The 23,715-nt window shown below is 42.5% G+C and overlaps 1 protein-coding gene across 1 annotated transcript in view; it reads left to right on the forward strand.

The window, feature by feature from the left end:
- Positions 1-23,715, forward strand: part of TSPAN4 (tetraspanin 4) — a 409,182-nt gene that overhangs the window by 36,467 nt on the left and 349,000 nt on the right. Inside the window, exon 3 of the mRNA XM_086613432.1 lies at positions 19,110-19,179. Within this exon, the coding sequence (XP_086469558.1) occupies positions 19,110-19,179 (70 nt within the window). The remainder of the gene's footprint in view (positions 1-19,109; positions 19,180-23,715) is intronic.

Genomic DNA, 23,715 nt, shown 5'->3' on the forward strand with positions numbered 1-23,715 from the left:
GCATGTTGTTGAGGCTAAAAACTTACATAGACTAGAGAAATTCATGGAGGAGAGATTCATGGGCTACTAAACAGAATAGTTCAATCCCAGCCTCTAGCTGAGGAGCCATAACCTTCTAATAGTCAGCTGGAACAGTATAAGGAAAGGGTTGCACCAGGAGGAAGGTCATGCTACCTTCTAACTTCTGACTTATTCTATCTTCACTCCCACCTACTCATTATTAGGGAGTGGATGGTGGGCTGGTTACACTTTTGTATTCCCACGGGGCTGGCTGCTTCTGTTTCTAGTTACTTGGTTTGTGTAAGTCTATATATCTGAGCAGCTTTGCCAGGTTGGCAAGAAACAGCTTGGAGTCATGTGAGCACATGCACGTTTCCCATGTCTTCATGTACACATACACATTTTTTCTGGAAAGCTTTTCTACATAACCGGAGTGCATCTGGTTTATTTCAATGAGATAGGGTATTGATGCAGGTTACATAGTGCAGAGAAATCCACGTTGATGCACTTATGAAAATCTCCACTAGTTGTCACTCAATCCCTATTTTAAAGCTGACTTTAAGACCAATTCAAGCTCTTTTTAGCTTCTGTAAAAATGATGTCCTGGGCCTCAAATAACAAGTATCTGTGACAAATTTTGCCATGGAGTCTTTCTGAGACATGGTGATAGGAATCAGTTTAAATCCAAGAGATGGCAGCCTCTGAAAGTGTTGTTCTGTGGGTTTTGGCTTTCTGAACAATTATTCTTAACAGCATCTTTTCCAAGGTCCAAACTAGTCTGGGGCCTGGTGTGTCAGCCGCTGTATGCGTGTTAACTCCGGTCTCCGGAGACATGATGATCTCGATGGACATGTTCCCTCCAGGAGGAGAAGCCAAAGAAGAATTAAAAGGCTATGGCAGCATCTCAGTCAGCTTGGGTTTAGTTTTTGACCAATGTTTTCTTGGGTGGAAGTTAGCAGGACTGAAAAGGAGCGTGGTGAAAGGATGTCAGGAATGATGAGGAGTAAAGGGGTCTGTAGAGGTGTTATGCAGCTTATTCCCAGGAAGGCTTCCTTTCTCTGGTTTCTTTCAGTTAAAAATCCAGGCGCTTGTTCACTGGGAACACTCTTTTACAAGTGCCTGTTTTGCCTGCTTTTATTTCTTTGATACTTCTATTAAAAGTAGTCAGTATGAGTTTGAGAAAAATAAGAAATCTCATAAACTTAATAAACTTCTTATTTCTTTTTTCATCTTTAGCTCTGCCTGTCACAGGTTCATACTTAGAGTGTCTTATTATTTGTGTTAGAGATAGTGTTGTATTGAACAAATCATGTTCTGTACCAGTTGGTGCTTGACCCTGTGAAGTTAAGAAGAGAGATACTTCGAAGAGTTTGCAGTCTGAGTAAATCACAGGAAAATGCAAACACACCACAATTCAGGCTTTTATTTTCTCATTATTTTAGCAAAATTCTTTTGTCCTTTGTTTTAATAGCTAGCAAGCCTGTCTTGTGATTTTTCTCTTCTACCAGACTTGTGTTTGGCCTGCCCCACTCCACAAAGAGGTGCGAGTGTAAACCTGGCTAATACTACCCAGGGATGATGCAGATCATCACTGCCAGGAGAGCTGTATCCTTAGTACAGGCATATTGGCTCCCTTTGCTCTATGGAAGGAGAAGATGGACAAGGAGTTGCCTGCTTGGCTGGCACATAAGGATAAAACATTCCTGTTGCTGCACTCTTTGGCTTCGTGAACATATATTATTTGAGGCAATTAGGATGACCTCTTCCCTCCTCTCATGTGCTCGCTTTGTCTGTAAGTACCGTTGTGTGCTCTGCCATGTGCACTCTGGGAGCAAGGGTGGAATATAGAGCGAAGCAGCCTGCACTAGGTGGCTGGAAAGGTCTGGTATACACTTGTTCCTACAAATCAATTGCTTTTTCCAGTCTCTCAGAGCTTAAGTAGTAGGCCAAGCTGTGTTTAAAAGAAAAAAAAATGCAAACTGCACAAACCCAGACAAAAGAACTCCTGCCACAACAAACTCAAAACCAAACTTAAAAAAAACCCCAACAAAATAAAACGAAACAAAACTCCACTCCAAAACCACCCACAAAACAAAACAAAACTCCTCCTGTTTTTCAAGATTTAAAGAAAACGATATTATTTTCATCAAAATTCCCTTTTAATGTAATGAAACTTGAAAGGATTTGTTTTTCAATGACTTGTTCGTTGGAACAGTAGAAGTGTAGTGCTGAGTTATTGCTATAAAAGTTAATAGAAAGTATTGTTCAATCCTTTCTCTCTTCTCCTCCCAAAAAGGAGGAAAGAAAATCAGCTCAAACTGAATTGCTCTCATGGTGTTTCTTCAAGGTTAGAGAATGTTTCCTGCTCCAGGTACTCATTTCTTTTGAAATAATTATGTTTTAGAAATGCCATGAGCCCAGGTCATCAAAATGAGTGTCAAGGGAACGAGGGATTTTTTTGAAACCAATGGCCAGGGTGTTTATGCATTTGTATCCCAGTACTTACTGTGTTTCATTTCTATTCTGAGATAAGTGAGATGGGGATTGTTATTTGCATGAGAAACATGTGCCTTTGTATCTCTATTATATCAGTCCATAATTTGATTGCTTTGTTGAAACCTTTATGATGCATTTTTGTCTAATATTTTCTTCATTCTTTCATTTTCTAGAAGCTATTTGAAAACCAGGGAGATTGAGCAATCACCTCCCCCTTATCTTACGTTTTAAATGTAGGGGAAAATGATCAGAAACTTCTTATTGCTCTTTATTGCCTTTTAATTATTTTACGCTTTAATTAAGTCTCACAATTCCTCATTAAGGGTATTGTTCAGGAAGTGTTTTAGTAATCCTGCACAAGCAGCATCTGTGAAAGGTTTTGGTAGCTGTTGCCTTGGCAAGGAGGATTTTCACTCATGTGAGCAAATAGCACATGATGAGGTTCGCTGCTCTGGTGTCACCTGGGCCAGCTTCAGGGAAGCTGTAGGGCAAAAGACAGAAACCCAAATTTATACAATGCCTGGGAAACAAGGTCCTGAGGATGGAGCAGCCTAGCCTGGAGATAATCGTTGCACTCATAAAGTGACCGTTTTCATGGTTTATACTGTGCGGCTCAGAATCTTTATTAGACAATTTGATGGCTTCTTTGATCCAAGGCATTTTGTAATAAAATCAAAAGTGCCAGACAGTGATGACTTAGGTGCTTACATCACGTCTCCTGTGATGGCAAAAAGTCTGAGGCAGGGATCAATGTATTATAGTGCATGAGACAGCTTACACCAGCCTGCCTGCATGCTCGTGAGAGGAAGGCACTGCTGCAAAGACCAGAACTTGGGAGCTGAGTTGGTACTCTGTGTGACACAGGTATATTTTGACTTGGAGGAGGTCCTGCAGCTCAGTTGCTGGCTCTTCATTTTAAGTCACACAAAATTCCATTCTACCACAACCAGACCTTGAGCTCAAGTGAAAGGTTCCTGTGTCACTGTCACACGAAGAATGAAGTACATGTTAAACTAAATAGCTTCAGCTGAGAGTAAGTCAGAAGTGAAGCTGCTTAACTAAATTTAAAGCTTGAGGATCACTTTGAAGAGAAGTTTGAGGAGCAGTTGAGTTTTCCAAACAAGGTCCATGCAGAGACTGCATCTAGATAACTTGGTAGTGAAGTCAGAGAAGCCTGGGAAGTTGCAGTAGCATTAAGGGGGTTTTTACCAGCTTGTCCAGTACACTGGATTTTTGTTTAGTTTGGTAGGACACCACTGCAGGATTAGTGAAATGAAAGTGTGTCTTTGTGTACTGTAGTTAAACTCTCAGTACGATGAGCCTCTATCTCCTTGACTGACGCACCTAAAGTATTCTGGTTTTGCAAAGGTTAGTGTTAGCTGTAAGAGCCACGTAAGTAGCTTAGCTCAAGGCATTGCTATGAGCATGTATAATTTGGTTGAGTACCTCATGGTGATCAATCTCATATGGGGTCAGTCTCCTCTCTCTTGCACAGAGAAGCAGAGATGATCTGCTGTCTTTGTCTGCAAAAAACCAAATCGTGTAGCACACTTCAGGGTTGAAGTTGTGTACAGCACTGTCTCAACCCTAGTTGACATTTTGGGTATTCAGCTGTGAATAACTGAGAGCCTGCCTATCAGTTCATCAGGGAATCTGGCAAATGAGAACTGCAGTAATTAAAATCTTGCTGGTGTGAAATCCTGCTGAAAATACTTAGCATCTGCCATCCAGCAATTTTTAAATACTTAACAAGCTTTCGACTTATGAGGAGGTAAACATCAATATCTCCCATTTTACAGAGACTGGTGTACAGAAGAGTCAAATGACTTTCCCTAGTCATATGCAATAAACCAAAGCAGAATTCCTTGATCGGGGTTTTGACATCAATGCTGGAGGTCTTTCCATACATGCAATCACAGTTATTACAACTGATAGAGCAAAATCTTACCTGCTGTAGGTGGAATATGAGTTTTAGGAACATGTCAGTCAGGGAGAGATCCAGAAGAGATCTCCAGAAGAAATAAAGTGTCTTATGTTGTTGTGAAAGAGAAGGAGCTATGGCTGTAAATTCACTTCTTCCTCAAAGAGATTTTTTTTCATCAATAGAACAGCATAACTGATTGTTGATTCTTAAGGAGAGAAATTTTTCCTCATTCAAGAGTATAAGGGCACTTTTAAAATACAGGTTAGAGCCTTACTTAGCATGTAAACCCTATCGACATGCTGTATGAAATGGCTTGTTGCAGAGGCAGGATACTTGAAAGCAGTCAGATCGGTATTAAAGTGTAGCTTGACCAAGATGTGGTTGAAAAGAATTGAATAATTGCTGCCCATTGTAAAGTATTTCAAGTGGAACATAAGACTCCTTCACCTTCGTGGAAATGTAATTGCATTTCACATAAACCCTTGGATGCTTGTAGCCAGAACCTGCCTTTAAGCTTAGGTGGGATGCTGGGGGAAACAGTAGTAAAGGGATTTGGGGGTTGTATAGCCCAAGTCTACATATTGATATAGACTCTGAAAGACTATAGGAAAACCTTGATGAGATTGAAGAGAGGAAAAAAAAAATGATGAAAGAACAGAAAGAAATTTAAATTTCATCTTAACAGAAGTCCCTGCTACTTCAGTGTATTCTGGTATGCTTTGTGACATCCTGCTTACAAACCTGTACCTGGAAAACCAAATCATGCTTAGAGGAGTAATCTGGAGTTCTGCTGTGATGAGTATATCTCTAATTCTGACTGAAACATTTAGTCAAAGCAGCTGAAAAACACGTGGGTGGTTTTCCTTATTCTGAGCTCTAGCTTTGCAAAACTCCAGTGCAACACCGTTACAAGATTCATAGAATTGCCATATTTTGAACGTTAAGTTGGCTTTTTTTTCCACAAGGAAGTTTATCATGAAGTCACTGAAATGTAGCTTATTTCTAAGATGTTATGTTGTGTGTTCCTTATCCTGCAGGTGAAAACACTGATTGCATACTGCAAGTATTAACTGAACCGGAAACTAAATAAATATAAGCCAGAAAAATTTGCCTGTCCAGCTGAAATGTAGTTCAGGAGGGGGGCTGTGGTAGCTATTTTGGATGATACAGTACAAGTTTGAAGACTGGGAAGAGGAGAGGAAGTGATAAGACACTTCTGTGAAACTTCAGGAAGGCTGTAAGCACAATGGTTTTAGTGCCATGACAAGGAATTTGTCCAAGATACCTGAGTGAAGACCCACATAATACATTTCTTATTATTTATAGACTTTTATTTGAAGATTTCTGGGTGGCTGAGTTCCAAGACTTCTGTTGTCCTTAAAGAGTTCAGTCTGGCCGTCAGAAAGTGTGCAGTGATGATTCATCAGGTGTAGTGAGCACGAATACATTTTTGACAGATGCAATTAAGCTGTGTGTCTTAGCAACATTTTTCTTGGCCACAGGTCAACGTACTCTCCATTTATTCAGGGCTTTCTCTTAAGTGACAAATGGTGCAAGACAGCTGTTTCAGAAATAGGACTCATTTCGGTGTCAGAGGTGAGAAAAGACTTTTTGTTGTGTGTAATGGAAAGGCCAACACCAGGGTCCCTGCAGAGGGAGCTTTAAAAAGCATTGCAGCTTTATACTACATGGGAGAACTTTTTGTCTAGGAAAGCAAGGGGTAGAGAGAGCTCCTTTTTCTCGTACAGACTCTGGATATTACGGCTGCCTAACACCCTGCGAGTGCTCATGCAAATGCAGGAGTCTGACTGTTACACATCACCTGTGGGCACAGCGCCAATGTCATATACCTCTTACCACTCTACTCTGGGACAGTGTCTACCTTTTATCCTAGCATTTGACCTGCTTTTACACCTGGGAGCCCTCAGCCCTGCCTTCTCTCCCATTGTCCTCCTGTTGCCATACCTACTTTTCTAGTTCCTTGGTGAGCTGCCACTCATATGCCAGAGTAGCATCATAGAATGGTTTTAGTTGGAAGGGATCTTAAAGACCGTCTAGTTCCAACCCCTCTGCCATGGGTAGGGACACCTTCCACTAGACCAGGTTGCTCGAAGCCTCATCCAACCTGGCCTTGAACACTTGTAAGGATGAGGCATCCACAACTTCTCTGGGCAACCTGTTCCAGTGTCTCACCATCTTCAGAGTGAAGAATTTCTTCCTTAGATCTAATCTAAATCTCCCCTTTTTCAGTTTAAAGCCATTTCCTCTTGTCTTATCACTACATGTCCTTGTAAAAAGTCCCTCTCCAGCTTTCTTGTAGGCCCCCTTCAGGTACTGGAAGACTTCTAGAAGGTCTGCCTGTAGCCTTCTCTTCTCCAGTCTGAACAGCCCCAACCCTCTCAGCTTGTCTTCATAGGTGAGCTGCTCCAGCCCTCGGATCGTTTTCGTGGCCCTCCTCTGGACCTGCTCCAGCGACTCCGTGTCCTTCTTATGTTGGAGGCCCCAGAGCTGAATGCAGCACTGCAGCTGGTGTCTCACGAGAGCAGACTAGAGGGACGGAATCCCCTCCCTTGACCTGCTGACCACACTGCTTTTGATGCAGCCCAGGATACGGTTGGCTTTCTGGGCTACAAGCAATCATTGCTGGCTCATGTTGAGCTTCTCATCAACCAACATCCCCAAGGCCGTCTCCTCACGGCTGCTCTCAATCCATTCTTTGCCCAGTCTGTACTTGTGCTTGGGATTGCCTCGACCCATGTGAAGGTCCTTGCACTTGGCCTTGTGGAACTTCATGAGTTTCGTACGGGCCCACCTGTCCAGCCTGTCAAGGTCCCTCTGGATGGCATCCCTTCCCTCCAGTGTGTTGACCACACCACATAGCTTGGTGTCATTGTTGGTTGCTCTTCCCTTATCCACCAATGCTGTAAGCCCGTGGTAAAAGGCCACCTGATGCATCTCATCAGGTCCTATGAACTGTGCACCTTCAAGTTCCTTAGATGGTCTCGAACTTGATCTTCTCCTACAGTGGGCAGTTCTCCATTCTCCCAGTCCCTGCCTTTGCCTTCTGTGACTTGGATGGTGCAGCAAGAGCACTCACCAGTGAAGACTGAGGCAAAGAAGTCATTGAGTACTTCAACCTTCTCCATATCTGGGGTAATCAGGTCTCTTGTTTCTTTCTAAAGAGGGCTCACATTTTCCCTGGTCCTCCTTTTATCACTGGCATACCTATAGAAGCTTTTCTTGTTGCCCTTGATGTCCCTGGCCAGATTTATTTCCATCGGGGTTTTAACTTTCTTAACTTGATCCCTGGTTGCTTGTACAACTTCTCTGTATTCCTCCCAGGTTACTTGTCCTTGCTTCCACCTTCTGTAGGCTTCCTTTTTGTGTTTGAGTTGGTCCAGGAGCTACTTGTTCATCCATGCAGGCCTCCTGGTGTTTTTGCCTGACTTCATTTTTCTTGGGGTGCACCACTCCTGAGCTTAGAGGAGGTGATCCTAGAATATTAACCAGCTTTCTTGGGCCCCTCTTTCCTCCAGGGCTTTCTCCCAAGGTACTCTACTAACCAGATCCCTGAAGAGGCCGAAGTCTGCTCTCCTGAAATCCAGGGTAGTGAGCTTGCTGTGCGCCCTCCTTGCTGCCCTAAGGATCTTGAACTCCACCATTTCATGATCACTGCAGCCAAGGCTGCCCTTGAGCTTCACATTCCCCACCAGCCCCTCCTTGTTGGTGAGAACAAGTTTCAGCAAAGCACCTCTCTGAGTTCTTTCCTCCATCACTTGGAGAAGGCAGTTATCGTCAATGCATTCCAGGAACCTCCTGGATTGCTTATGCCCTGATGTATCTTGGGATTGAGTCCCCACTGTAGCCCTGAAAGCCCCAGTCCAATTTGACATGTGTAGCACTTTTTTCAAAGCCCTTTGGATACCAGACTGTTCCTCAGCATTTCTTAAGTCTGGTTGCTTTTCTGGCAACTGAATTGGAAAAAACTGTAGGTTAACCCAGTTCAGGGGCTGGGACCCTGCTAGAAACACTGGGCTGGAAACTTATAAAAAGATATACACTAGATTATCTCGTGAACAATGATAGCAGTTCCCAGACCTATAGGGAACCTTTTCTTGGGGGGGAAAAAAGCAAGTTCATCCTTCTTCCCTTAGTCCTTAATCTCTGGTAATAGAGAATAAAATAAAACAGCCTTTCTTATAGCATGTGATCCCTTTATCAGGGATTTATTTCCTGACAAGGAATAGGAAGGAGAAGACTCCTCTTTCTTAGGCTGTATGCATGCTCTCCACTGAAGAGTTGTATAAAACAGATGACTTCGTATCTCGTGATGGCTTTTAAGCAGTCTTCTGTGCCCTTTTCTGGTCCTGCAGACCAGTAAATAAGTATGCAGAGATGGCAAGGAGCAGAGGAATGCATGTCCTCTCTGAGCCTCTGTGTCTCCGTAGGCATGTTCAGGGGTTAGCAATTGACGGATGTCTCTAGTAATTATATTTGCAGCCATCTAAAGGCATAAAACATGATTTAGTGTTGACAATTGGAGTTATTTAAAATAACAGTGTTTAAAACACCAAGCCAGTGGGAACTGTGTTGATTAAGAGAGAAGAATGCCAGATGTTTCAGGTACAGTAGATGTCGTGAAGGGATTAATTAGTAATTTGTATAAATATGTATTTTCTACGACTAAAGCTCATATACTGAGAAACAGTGATTAGTCCCATGTACTAAGGGTTAGTGAGGAGAAGTGGCTGAAAAAGTGATTAATGAGTTTGTACTGCGCTGTTTATGAATCGCATAAACACAGTGATAAGCACAGTGAATTCCAGCTTTCACGGTATCATGTTCAATGATTCCCACAGTGCCTTTTCTGTACCCTTAGGAATTTGTCTAAATACATATATATATTTATGCATGCATGTGTAAAAAATAAAATAGAGCAGCTTCATAGATGTGGATTTGTAGAACAGAGCTAAAGTACTCAACACCCATGTTTGTATATGTTCCAGGGATGTTTCCTTTGGACTGGCTCTAGAGCTAGCTCTGCTGACTGCCAACACGATTGCTATCTTACACTGCCTACTAAGACAACTTGTGAATTTGGGTGGCTCTAATCCACTTCTGAACGGGAGCAGTGACTGCGGAGGTGTGGTGTTTTCCGACAGGCGTTTACACAATGTGTATCTGGACAAACTGGTGGCTGCTGGGATGCTCATTACTAGCTGAGTCCTAATTACTTGACAGCTGATGCAAACAGTCATCTCTGGGACAGACCAATTGCAATTTAACACAAAACTTTAAATTTAGTTGATTAACTTGGCTTTTTAAAGAAATAAATAGATTTTTCTTTCTTAGTATGATGCATTCTCATTTCACATTTGCCGGCTTTGTTTATTTTGTTAAATGTTGCATTTTTCCTTGGAGCTTTCACAGGCTGATCAACCCAAGGAAACTGCACACTCTGTCTTCTGAGCCTTGGATGCTACTCTTCAGTAGGAAGTGTCTTTGTAGTGTTGTCTGTACGAGTTCAGTTATACTATTAGTTTAAAAAAAAAAATCACCTTTTGAATTTTGGATTTCTGGAATTTCTCCTTAGAAACTGGCCCACCTTTCTTTTCTCTTGATCCTTGTTTAAAATCACTTGATGTAAATGGATGTGGAAATAGCCATGTGGAGAGTGGAAGGCTGGTTACCTCTGGAATTCGGAAATTTGTTAAGGATTCTGCTTCCTGCTGACTTGGAGCAAAACCTAAAAATGACTCCATGAAGGAAAACTCCATAGCCTCACGTGTGTATAGAAAGATATTTGACTTAGTCTGTGGTTTTTTGTTTCAAATTTTGCAACTGAAATACTTCATTTAAATTCTGACATCTGAAAGGTAAACGTAATATGCAGGAAAATAGTATAGAATTTAAAATAGGGGAAAGTCATTTGAAAATGAAAAGTGAGCAAAAAAACCTCTTCTGGAAACATTGTGGGGTGGAATGACTTGTATCCTGTATTTATTTTTTTTAATATTGTGAATATTGTTTTGATTTTATTAAATACTAAAATTTCAGTAGAAATGCTTGTTCTGATGAGTTGTGGATTTTTTGAAATGCTGTGTTTTTGTGTTGTTGCTGTTGCTACCACTGTATTATTGTGATGCACAGGGAGAGAATTTAGATTTTCACAGTGCTAGCTGGAATCCTTACAATGAAGAGCGTCCCAAAAAGGTCAGTGTATTTCAGCACATAGGGAAGCTGATCCTGACTGTTGATGTCGTTGACAAAACCACAGTGAAATTTGCTCAAATGAGGATTTCATTTGAATGATTCAAGGTTTTGCTTTCTCTGCTAAGCTGCAGCCCTTTGTTTTTGAGGCACTTGATGAAGTCACATTAACTGAGTTCGTTTAGGCTTTGCTTTAAATGCTGTTTTTCACTTCTGTTGCATATCTTTTTTTCTCTTTCCTATTCTATTGGGCTTCGTTCCTGCACTATTGGAGTCTTAAATGCGATGTGTGTAAGCTGGGAGGAGGCAGGAATGATATCTGTTTGAGAAATAAATGAAAATGAACCCCCCACTTAAGTCCACCAATTTATTCACTTCCTCAGGATCATGGTAGAGTTAAGAGTCTGAAGCCTCTTCAAAGAGGCTCTCCTCTACAAGGGCAGTTTTCAGCCCCACTAGACTATACTTAAAAAAAAAAAAAAAAAAATTTTAAAAATCTTGGGGTATTATTTCTGTATAGCCAAACATTCTGGAGCTTTCCAGGAGGAGTCTCTTTCACACAAGGTTAACCATTTCAATGCCTTTAGTGCCTAAATACTAAAAAAAAAATCCCCCAAACCATAAATTAATAAATCTGTTGTTTCTTATAGTTCATGTTGTTTCTGGACTGAAGTCATTTTAGCCTTGTGGTACCAGCTGAGGCTCCCTGGAAGAGAGGAGGCTCTCTTCTGTCCCAAAGTTCATTTTTCACGTGGATTTTGCCAGTAAAGGAGAGCTCTGTTTTACGTTTGAGTTCTTTTTCCTTTTCAGCGGTGTTCATTGCGTTCAAGGAAAGGACAGAATTAATGTGCAATTTCATTAAGGCCAAACCATGAGTTCTGCATTCAGAACTGTATCACAAACCTAAGCCGGTGCTAGCTGAAGGTAGTGCAGGTTTTGGAGGTCACATCACAGTATTGGTGTGGATAATCTTGCGTGGATTAGTGTGCCCTGCAAAAGGTGGTACTATCGTAAGACTGTCTAGCTGTGTGCATCTCAGGTCTTCACTAGGACACGAGTCTTCACTAGGTGAGCATGCCTGCAGTCCTCTCCCATGTGGTGCAAGCATCTCTTGGGTAACCTGTGGAAGTTTCTCTGGCTAGTCTGATCCTCTGGAGAGGATTCCTGACCCTTGTAATATTTTTTTGTGACCGTTTCTCTTGTAAGTGTATATATTCTGTGCTGGCAACAGTGTTACACTGTAGCATTGTCATGGTTTTGCCCAGTGGTGACTAAGCACCGCACAGCAGCTCCCTCACTTCTCCCCCATGTCAGTGGGACGGGCAGGAGAAAATATAACAAAAGGCTGATGGGTCGAGACAAGGACAAGGAGGGATCGCTCACCAGTCGTGGGCATGAGCAAAACGGACTCGACTTGGGGAAAAAATCAATTTAATTCATTACTGGTCACATTCAGAGCCAGATCTTAGAAACACCTTTCCCCAACCCCTCCCTTCTTCCAAGCTCTACCTCCTCCCCTGAGCAGTGCAGGGGGATGAGGAATGGGAATTGTGGTCAGTTCATCACCTGTTGTTTCTGCTGCTCTTTCTTCTTCAGGGAGAGGACTCCTCACACTCTTCATCTGCTCCAGTGTGGGGTCCCTTCCCATGGGAGAGAGTCCTCCCTTAACTTCTCTGACATGAGTCCTTCCCACAGGCTGCAGCCCTTCCTGAACTGCTGCAGCGTGGGTCCCTCCCGTGGAGTGCAGTCCTTCACCTCCCACCTCCTTCACCAACAGACTACTGCAGTGTGGGCTTCCCTCAGAGTCATGGCCTTCTTCAGGCACAGCCACCTGCTCTGGTGTGGGGTCCCTCATGGGCTGCCAGTGAATCTTTGCTTCACCATTAATCTCCATGGACTGCAGGGAGGCCGCCTGTTGTCTCACCACGGGCTGCAGGGGAATCCCAGCTCCAGCACACCTCCTCCCACTCCTTCACTTCCTTAGTGTCTGCAAGGTTGTTTCTTTCAGATCTCCCTCCTCTGTCCACTGCAGCTGCGCCGGACCTGATGAACCCTGGTGGCCCTGATGGGATGAGCTCCATTCAGTGGGTGCCCTGAGAGCAGGATGCCTCAGAGCACTCCAACCTGTGCTGACGTGGCAGCCACCAGTCGAGTGGTGGTGACCCAGTGCAGGCAGCTGCCCACATGAGAGACCAGGGGCCAGGCCCCCACCTCCCCTTTCTACGCTGCAGGTCCTACATAGTGCAGATTTCTTTGTCCTCTTTTAAAATACATTATTCCCAGAGGTGTAGATTGGCTCAGCCCTGGCCAGAGGCGGGTCCACCTTGGAGCCAGGGATGCTTCTAGCAGCTTTGTACAGACATCCTCACTAGCAAAAGCCCATCACATAAACCCAACATGATCATGTATAAATATACCAGGCAGTTGTTGTTGTCTGTTACACAGTCATGTAGAATTCCAATTTTTTGAGTAAATACTCATGATTCCTAGTTTCTAACTCTGCTCTTTGAAGAGTCTTCTTATAATAAGTGACTTCATTGTGTTTCTTGAGACTCATTTAGGAAAATTCTGTTACAAGTATATTGCTAAATAGTGTTCAGCAAGTTAAGTGCAATTGCTGACTCTTATTATGAGAGGCACAGATATCTAGGAACAGCTACAAGATGCCTGATTATGACGTCTTGCATATTATCCGTGCTTGCTCTCTGCAAATGCTCTTCTTGAAAAGTGCCGTAACGTTTCATAGCACTTGTACATGGTCTTAATGGGAATGCAGGTGAGGCTGTCTTAATGCAGTGCTTATAATTAACCCTAAGATGTTTGGGTAAACACCTGGACTGTGCAAATATACTGTGAACTGTAGTTATGCACCTACACAGTTGTAAGAACTTCTGTCACTTTGACTTGAAGGCATTGTCATGCTTGCCATGACATGGCTTGATGGCCTCATTCCCGGTTGGGATCTCATTGCACTGTGCTCCCTACGAACACATAGTAAGTGATGGTGAAGAATTTAGCATCTAGATGGGCAAGATAGAAAGGAAATACCATTATACTCCTTACAGAAATAAGACTCTAACAATAGTAGGCTTGGGTCAGGTCTATGGAAAGTGGCAACTGGACCCAGCTCTAAGTCATAAGCAAAGGGCTGAGGGTCAAGGCTGCCCATCCTTTGTGCAGAGCCGCTGGATGTTCCAAGCTAGGCATTTCCCCAATGTGTTGTTTCAGCGGTTATTTGCTTTTTCATCTTGTTACATAGCTTCAAGAAGTACTCGGCCAGATGGGCTGTTTGATTTGCTGGATGTTTCACTCTTTTATGTTTAGTTAAGTCAATATATGTCAATTTTTCATCTGTAAAGCAGAGCTAAAACTTTTCTATTTAATACTGTGCTGTGAGGATAAATTAAGAGATTAATTTCCTTTTTTTTTTGCTGTGTCAGGAAGAGAGCTAATGTAGTTTAAAGATGAAAATAAATATTTCAGATGTGATCTTTCCTTCCTCCCTCTCTGTTTTCCATGTATACTTTGTATCTGAAGTTCTTGCTCACACCTAACCATTTATGATTGAAGTTAACACACATTTTAAATGCATTATCCCTTTTGGATTGCACAGGGTAACACCTGCTTATTCCAACTTTCTTTGACCTTGTTTCCTAAGTGTAAGAAAAGATGTTGCTTTTTGGAGGCAGCTTGCTCATGCTACTTCTTAATTATCAGGAGAGCATGTTAAGCATGACGTTGGGTGACTTGAGATCAGGAGTCAGGCTGTAGTTCCCAAAGGCAGAAAACGCAATCTTGTGGTTAATATCAAAGGCTGCAGATCTTGCATTCAGTCCCTCTCTTTGCACATCCTTCCGTATCCTAAAGTCATTTACTGAGGGAGCTTAAATTTCCCTGTCTAGCCTAGGTGTTGTAAGAATAAATTAATTGGTGTAGATGAGTCACTCGAATGCTCTGGGACTATGGGTTATTTAAAAACCTAAATTTATCACTGAGGCCAGACTTTTCTAAAGGGCTCAGCTTGGCTTTTAAGTTCATGCCAGTAGTTGTCTTACCACTGTCATTTAGGATTTGTATCACAGTTGTGCCTAGAAGCCCACATGGACATCAATAATGTATTACACAAAGGCTTATTATCCAGGAGTCCTTGCCCTAAAGAACTTGCAGTCAAGGCAGAGGCAATAAATGGATATGAAGAACACAAGAGAACGGGGAAAACATGGCAATGGAGTACATTATATACATATATGTATATATGTGCCCAACTGCTCACAAGTTGCTGTTTGTGGTTACTTTTTGCCTTTCTACCTGTTGAGACCTCTGATGCCAGGATGAGACCATGAGGATTTTTAACAGATGTTCATACCTATAGGTGCTGCCAGGGGAGAGGAGAAGATAAAATTTGTTCCTGAAAAGCTTTGCAGGTGAATGATACAGACTGATTTTGGTGTTGTAGAGCTGGGAGGTCAGTGTGTGATAGAACATAAGTGTGGTAAGAATCCAGAAGGAACCTCAGCATTAAAACAAGTAACTGAGAGCAGATGGAGAGAATCATAGGAGTTATTGTGACTGTAGCTTTAAGCTGTGGAGGAATCTCTACAGCAGCATTTTAAACAAATGTAAGTAGCACAAGATTGCATTTATTGAGAGAGGAGAGGATGAGGTTTCAGTAGCAAATTTCCTAGCAAGATCATTGCCAGATTAGTGTGCAGAGACCAGTCCATCTGTGCACTGCACGGTGTATTTCCGCCCTAAATTGAATTATTTTAGCTGTCAGCGAATGCTTGATAATATAGTGATCTGTGCTTGGGAGATATGCTCTTTATATTAGTGTTGTATTGCATTCAGTGTCGAGGCTAGGCAGAGCCACTCATCTTTATGTTATGGTCCCAAGTGGACTCACTTAACTTAGTCATGAGTGGGCAATTAAATAAGAAGAGGCACCTTGTCAGCTCCAGGCATTAATATAAATCTTGGTGCTTGTAATACATTTACATTGCTCCCCCAGGTCTATCTGGACTTCTAATCGTCTCTCTTATTCACAGATCTTCTGGGATATTGACTGCTCACTTTTGCTTTGTAGCTCTCCGAATCAGAATTTGGCCCAGGAGATAACCAGCAGTAAGTTCTTCTGACAGGCACTCAGTAAGCAGAGACATTTGCCGACCTTGGTGTGCACAGGCATCGCCTCAAGTAACACTAAACACTCTGCTGGGGAAACAGGGGCTTGTGCTTAGCAGGCAGCAGATTTTACTCTCAAATTTCCCTTGTTCAGGTGTGTTTTAGCTTCAAATGGCTTAGTTATCAGTTCCCAACGGCTGATACAAGGCCTTCATGAACAGATTTGGCGATCTTATTTTTATTTAGAAAAAGCACGTGTCTGTGTCATAGAGCCCTGAATGAATGAATGAGTGGTCAGTATTGTTTCTCACAGAGATTTCAGTAAGAAGCTCTTCCTAATTTCTTCACCTAAATCACCTGGAGATGCGTTAAGGATATAAGTAGTAGTATTGTGGTCCTAAAGGAGGCATGATCCACTCGGTAAGATGGCTCATGTTATGTGTAAGCCTTTGCTGATGTTCTTGTGGAAGGTCCATGAGCTGAATGGAGCCTGGAGTTTGATTTACCCTGGACAAACATCTTACAGGAGGAAGGACAAGATACAGACATGCTAGAACAGAACAGCAAAGAGATGCTGTTTGTGCTCTGTGTTTGTGGACAACCAGCAGTTTTCTGTGTTTAAGTTGGTGAGCTACTGCCTCTAAACACCGCCAAATTTTTTATACCAAATCACACAGAAGCAGGGAAGGGTGCATGGCTGGAGTCTGGTACGTGTTCTGTTTTTTGTGTTTTTTTTTGTTTTTTTTTTCCTCTTGGAACCTTAGAATGCTTTTTTGACCTCAAAGTTTGGCAGAACTCTTCCATGCATTTCTGTTCAGAACTCTCTTATTATGACAAATAAATAAATAAATGCTGGGGCATAATTTTTTAAGTAGTCTGCACTGGAAGGTGGGGACTTGAGCCTTCATTTTTCCAAGAAGATGCACATTTTGTTGGCTTTTATCAGGAAGATTGCCTGATTGCTGCAGAGCCTTAAAGAGAATGTCATTTCTGGGACTTCTTCCCTTCCTTCCCTCCCTCCATAGACAGCACCAAGGTAGTGTCCACCGGAACAACTGATAATATTGCTAGGTACTTGCATTTCTAGTGTAGATGTGCTACGAAATAGAAACTATGCTGAAGAGATAACCTTGGCAGAATCCAATACTGTCAGAGGCTGATGTCTCTGTAGCTCTATAAAGGGCATTCAGACTGTCAGTGTTGATTTCGACAGCGAGAGACATGGGTGCTGTGAGAAAGCTTTGTTAAGGTGGCTCTTTCTGTTGTGCAAAATGATTGGCGTGCATTTCCTAGCTTCAGCTGGTGAATGTTGGTGCAGAGGCTGCGCGCTCTGTGTCTTCATTGATCTGCTGTTTTCAGATGTTTTGAGAACCAACTCGTGGCAGGCTGCAGCCAGTTACAGAGCAGCTGATAGTGGCAGCAGGGGACTGGACTGATGGTGGCAGTGAAGTCTGGGCGGCTGATGTGTTTTTCAAATGTAGGTTTCAGCATCGTGGCATTTTTCTTCATGTGGCTAGCACGACCATTCTGTATGACTTTGGGCTCAAACTTGTCCTCATGCACGTGTGAACCATTCACAGTGAAGATGATGAGGTGTGTATGTATGACTGCGAAGGCAGAATTTAATTCAGTCTTGTGCCAAAGCTGAGTGGCAGCAGTTGGCGAGAGAGTCAAATGGCCTCAGTTGCTTTCTATTTTATTACCTAAACCACTGTGAGCTTGCTGTGCTCCTTGCTGTGTTTCCCTCACCACCTTCCCCTTCTGCTCATTCCAGGTGGGTGCTAATACAAGCACCACGCAATCTGTTAGAGCTTTGGGGTAACTCAGAGAGAGAGAAGGTTTATGTTAGTTCAAGACACAGCGTCAAAAGCTGGAATCATTCCCAATTGATGAAAGATTTATGTTTGTGTGTATATATATATAGCCTGACTGGTTGATATTTATATTTTTTTAAATTCAATTTGATGATGAACAGAAAACATCTTCAGTTTCTGCTACTGCAGAGACAATATTTACAGCTGAAACTTTTATGGTGACAGTCCCACAGTAGCATACATTTCAGAGTATTGCTGTGCTGCTGACTACGGCCTTTAAAGTCTTTGTGGTAACAACCACAGTAATATTTTCCCTTCCTTTACTTAGATCCTTTATGCTTGAGGTCAGCTACAACCTTGTCAGCAGGTCAGAAATACTCTGCCTTTCTTCTACTGTTAAATGGAAGGGAGGGTCTTGGCATGGTGCTGATAGTCTGCCATTAATAAATGCATACAAATTAATTAAGCCTTTGCTCTTTTCTTACTTTTTATTTTGTCATTTTCTGAAGGGAAGTTTATTGTCTATATGCTGAACCCTCAGGCTCAGAGCTCCTTTTCAAGCACTGTTTTGTTACTGAGCAGTTCCGAATCCCAGACAAGGAGTTTTGCAGGTGTGCATGCCATGCAGATCAGATGCCACGGCAGGAGTTCGGAGGGAAGGCCCTGTGAGTCACAGCTCCTGGCTCCATTTCTGGACACAAGGTCATAGCCAGCTGTCTCTCTCTGGAAAGGGAAGTTTCAATACTCACGCTGCAGACATGAGTCTGAATGTCTGATCTCCAAGACTATGCTTCTGTATTTGTTTTATCATGCAATTGCTTGGCCCCGGCTCCCTAGGACTCATCCTTTTTTTCCCTCAGCTAAGCTTCAATATGGTCCATACTTGCGGCTCTGGTTTCCTCTCATGAGCAGTCCCATTACTGGCCGTAGAGGCTCTTGGCATTAAGCAAGCACATGACCGTGTGGAGGGTAGGAACTTGCTGTGTGCTAAGCCCCGGTGTTAACGTGCCGCACCTTTTTGTAAGAGATGATCTCAAGTGAAGGTGCTATCATGCCGATGCTGGGTAAGGAGTTTTGTGCCTGACCCATAAGTGAGTTGTCCCGTAATTTGACCGAGATGCAAATGTAAGATGTAAGTTACAGCTAAAATGTGCAGGGACTATTTAATGTAATTAATTAATGTGTAATGTAATTTGAAGAGTTAAAGAGAGTTTGCTGCCTTCATATTCCTTCTGAAGATTTACAGCAAAAGAGGCTTGGTTACCTGCTGTCGTCTGAGTATTGGGCTTTGAATATCATCCAGCCAGTCTTCCTGATGGATTGACAATCCCAGGTGGCTGCATATGCACTGACACCAGTTCCTGCAGCAGGTTTCCTAAAGGCTGCTGCTGCCTGCCTTTATCTGCAGCTGAAAAAGTCACTTGTCCTCTGGTGGAGATGGAGGCCATTATGAGTGACTTCACATCAGCAAAAGTATGAGACATAAATTCTGACATTTCTTCGTCTTTATATAGCTGAGTGCTCTTTTTGAGATGCTTTGCCAGCAGGTTGCACACGAGTTTGTTGACAGCAGAGGAGCAGTAGGACTCAGGAAGCATTCACCCTGGTCAGGAGGTGGATACTCAGAGGAGCGCAGGATTTATGCATGTGCCTGTTTTCCCAAGAGCGACTTCTTTTACCTCTTCTTCTAGATTTTTCTAGTTCCAAACTTGTCTTTTCCCGGTGTAGCCCTACAGCCAGTGTCAGGCCCCTTCCCTATAGTTCTGCTTCAGTCCATGTGCCCATGATCCCTTAGCAACCTAGAGTTTCTCTCCTGACCCCATCAAATACAGTGTTTTCTTATTGGTTTCCCTGCCTTTGCCCAGCCACTTGCAGTTTCCTCCTCCCTCCATTATTCTTAAATTCTAGTTTGCCTTTCCCCTAATCGTTGCTGCCCTGTACAAGCTTTTGAAAATGCTCGTGTCTTCGTTCACCTGCCTCTTTCCATTGCTGGTGCTTGACTCGTTTCCCTGGTTCCTGTGCTGCTTTCTCTGTCTTAGTGACAGCAAGGAGAGCTCAGAGTACTCCCATATGCTTCTCCCACCTTTGCAGTGTCAACACCCAGGTGTGGCTCAACGTGGAGCTGCTGTTGCAGAGCACCCTGCCCAGTTCCCCTGCCTGGTGCGAGCTCACTGCAGCTTGACTCTTCGTAGGTGTGAGATGTCCTAAAGCCTAACGAACGTTTGCAGAGCCTGTGCAGACTGCAGCATGCAATTGCAGGTGTGAAGCTGCAGTATAGCAGCTGGATTATTCCAAAGCATGTAAATTAGTCACGTTTGGGTGGTTTCTGGCTGCACGCTGTTCCTTTTTAAAAAGAAAAAAGAGCTGAAATGGTACATGTATGTAAGATGTGCTGCTGCCTTCTGAGGTAATGCAGCACTCTGATACGTGCGTTAGCACATTGTCTTGTTAACACTGAAGTCCTTTTTCTCCCTCTGCCATTTGAAGATAGAGGGCCTGAGATGCAGTAAATTGGTGCTTAAAATCATCTTCTCCTTCTTTGTTAAATAAGATGATGACATGATAGCAATTCTTTGAACAAGAAAGAAGATAATGTAAGGCTGAGTAGTGAAATCAGCCGATATTAGCCCCGTGGACAGAGCTTTGAGAACTATCCTAAAAGAAGGGAAAAAAGTCAGAAACCCACAAGAAGGCTATTCCCAAGAAAAGAGATAGGGAATTGTCCTTATTTGTGGCAACAGAGAGGAGGGTCCTTGTGACCCCTTGTTAACCTATGTAAAGAAAGATGAAAGTTTAGAGATTCCAGGTTGAGATTTGCTAACAGCTAATATAGCCCTTGGGAACGAGAGGTCAGATATCCAAGTTGCTGTTGGTGTCCATGGGCATGTGTAAGTTGAGGAACTTGCTAGCACACTTTGTTCTGGAGTGAGATGTGAGTGGTTGAGGAGAAATTTGTAATTGAGGGGCAGCTGCGACCAGCCTGCATCCTGTCTCAGTGGTTGTGGGCTGGAGTCAGGAGTGCTATTGCCATGGGAAGTATCCTAGAAGAGTATCATCAAGCCTTGACAGGCATCTTAGGGATTAGAGAGCCTTCTCAGACAAGACAGTTTCTTGTTATTATAATGAATAGTACTCTTTTCACTGTTTTCACAGCTGAGTGAATCAACAGTGACCCTTGGTGGTTAGAGAGACTCGGTGCCTGCGGGTCTGTCATGCATAGCCTTCCCTTTTTCAACCTGTATATGTCTCCTGAGATCCTGAGTAATGTGAGCATTGGCTAAGGCATTGGGCATCTTATTTCACACCCGATCAGACTGGTGTTTTAAGACAAAAATCTCCTCTATCCAGTCCAGTTTGCATGGAATCTTAGTTTTGAAGTGGGGGATTTTGACAGGACACTTCAATCTCACTCTTGGACGTTCGGATCACCACTTTGACATACAAATTCCCCCACTGCTAATCTGACCACAGATCCATAGCATTGTCCTCTTCAAAGAAAAACACTGATCCTTCATCACTCGCTCTTTATAAACAGTTTTGGAAAGAGATATTATATATAATATATATCATGTATACTATATAATTATTATATATAATTATATATAATTATTATATAATATATAATTATATAATATATTATATAATATATTATACTATATATAATATATATTATATATAATATATAATATTATATATATAATATAATATATCTCTTTTGGAAAGAGATATATTCTGTAAGGCCGATTTGAATTCATAGAGACCAGCTTGGTGAAATTTAGTATTGGGCCACAACCTGTCATTGTCTGTGATTTTCCTTATAGACATCTGTCTGCTGCAACAGACTTCCTCCCATCACAGTGTCTTGGTGTAACTGTAAGGTGAAGACTCACAGTGAGCTGTTGTTCTGGTGGGTATAACTGATGATGATGCTGATTACAGTTCAGCAATGGTTTCTATTCATTCTTGAACCTGGGCTGTGCTTCAAAACAGAATTTAAGTGTAGTCACCACCTGTTCATTTTTCAGCCAGACAATCTGCTTTTTTAATCTTTTAATAAAAAAAGCCCTCTTCAGCAGAAGTCAATTTGTTTCCCTGGCTGGCATTTGATTCCTGGCTCCTTTTCTAGCCAAGTGGCACTCCTCCTTCTCCTCCTCCTCTTTACATCTTTGCTTCTGGCTGCTCAGTGTAACACTTAGCACATGATGCGGCATCACTAGAAGCTGTGTTTAAACTATTTGAATCCAACCGTAGTAGAGTAAGAATGGAGATATGGACTCTTGAGAAAATGGGATGCATAGGGAGAAGGCATTTCTATCAAATTTTCATCTTATTCCTGCTCTTCAAAAATGAGTTGTTAGTTAATATATATAATATATCTGTGTGTTGCTAGAGATTATACTAAATGTATACATAAAAGGCACAGACATAGTGAATGTGTAAATGGTGATTTCTGGAGCCATGATTTCTGGTGCCCAATTTCAGACGCTTAAAAGGAGCTACAAAGGGGACTTGAAGTTCCATAATGGTGTTCCAGGACAAGCATTTGCTGTTGCTGCTGTTATTTGAGGATTCAGTTTCAGTATGTGATCCCTTACACATACCTGTGTTTACATTGTTGGAGAGCTGCACAGAAAAACTCTTGAGACATTTTCAACTCTCACTTTCAGTAGTACTTTGAGTGTGCACAAACTGAATATTAATATAAATACTGTGGAGAGGTTTGAATAAAAATCCATGTTTTCCCCGACTTTCTTGAACGATACTGATAGCAGATTTTGGATGTAGCACAACTTAGACAACCATGGAGCTGGCCTGCATGTGCGTTTAGAGAGGGCTTGGAGGCAGGTGAACAGTTAAAAAAAACAACCTCTCTCTTTCAGACCAGCAGCCGTGTGAGTAATTTGGGAAAGCCCCCAAAGAGCCTTGAAGAACAAGGGCCCTACCACTTTATAATTTGATACAGTTTTCGTTATTTCTCTTGCTACAGTTTTTTGCATTTCAGTCTAAACTCTCTCTGCGGGAGCTGGCTGCAGCTTCATCATGGAAGAAAATTGGGAGTTTAGGGACTTCGCTGTCTGAGATTTGTGTTGCCAGCTGCTGTTTGTGGTGTTGCACAAATTACGTGCGTATTTGCTGTGGCTCCAATGCAGGGGTCTGCAGAGACCTGAGTGAGTGTCCTGTATTCTGTTTTGAACTGTAATTTCCAACTGGGTCATTTAGAATTTATAATTTTGTTGGGTTTATTTTTTTGCATGAATTATGCTGTTGTATGGTAGGGAGCCGCTTAACTTTCAAACCTATTGCATCTTAGAAATAGCACTTACACCACAACTAAAATTAAATAGAGAATGGGTATGGGAGGAGGGCTTTCACTGGAAATTAAACAAGATAAAATTTTAAAGACTGCAGTGATGTAAAAATAATTGTCCAGGTGCACTCTTTAGGCTTTTAGTGGTGTGCAGTGCTTTTATAGGACAGTGCATATGTTAATTATAGAATGAATCCTTCATATTTCTGTAATGCCTGTGGTCTAAGGCGGTAAAAACACTTAACAAAAGGTGATCAAGTCTTTTGCTCCAATATTATAGAGACATGTCCTGCCCTAAATCACAGGGTGTGTCAAACGGTGTGGCTCTTTCCCTGGGACACATGGCCCACCCCTACCACAATTTATAACCCTAGATAACATCCCTCTGGGCCTTGTCTCCATGCTGTGCTAAGGACAGATGGCACTTGCCAGCACTGCTCCTGGCACCCCAACATTCCCAACGGGAATCATATGCTGCACCTAATCTCCAGCAGTACCCTGCTCTGTGTGGACATTAGTGAAAAAGCTTAAATTTTTTGGGGGGGAATAATCTCAAGAATTTGTGAACTGTGAACGTGGTCAGTTTGGGAGCTCAGGTCAAATGTGGGCTGGTGATTTGACTTCTGTCAAAGGGAATGTTTCACTTTCAGCCATTTGTGAGCTTGAAATCAACCCGTGAATCTTAGCTTGCAAAGGAACAGGTAAATGATGAGCCATACTGTAGCCTTCCAAGTCTTTTTACTGGGAGGAGAACTCATCATTTGGCCTCACATGGACAAACTGATGTGTGGGCTTTCATAAAATTGACAGGGTGCCCTTGTAAGCCTATTGTCCTAGAGGGA

Source organism: Tauraco erythrolophus, chromosome 6, assembly GCF_009769465.1.
Source record: "Tauraco erythrolophus isolate bTauEry1 chromosome 6, bTauEry1.pri, whole genome shotgun sequence".
Taxonomy (NCBI): Eukaryota; Metazoa; Chordata; class Aves; order Musophagiformes; family Musophagidae; genus Tauraco; species Tauraco erythrolophus.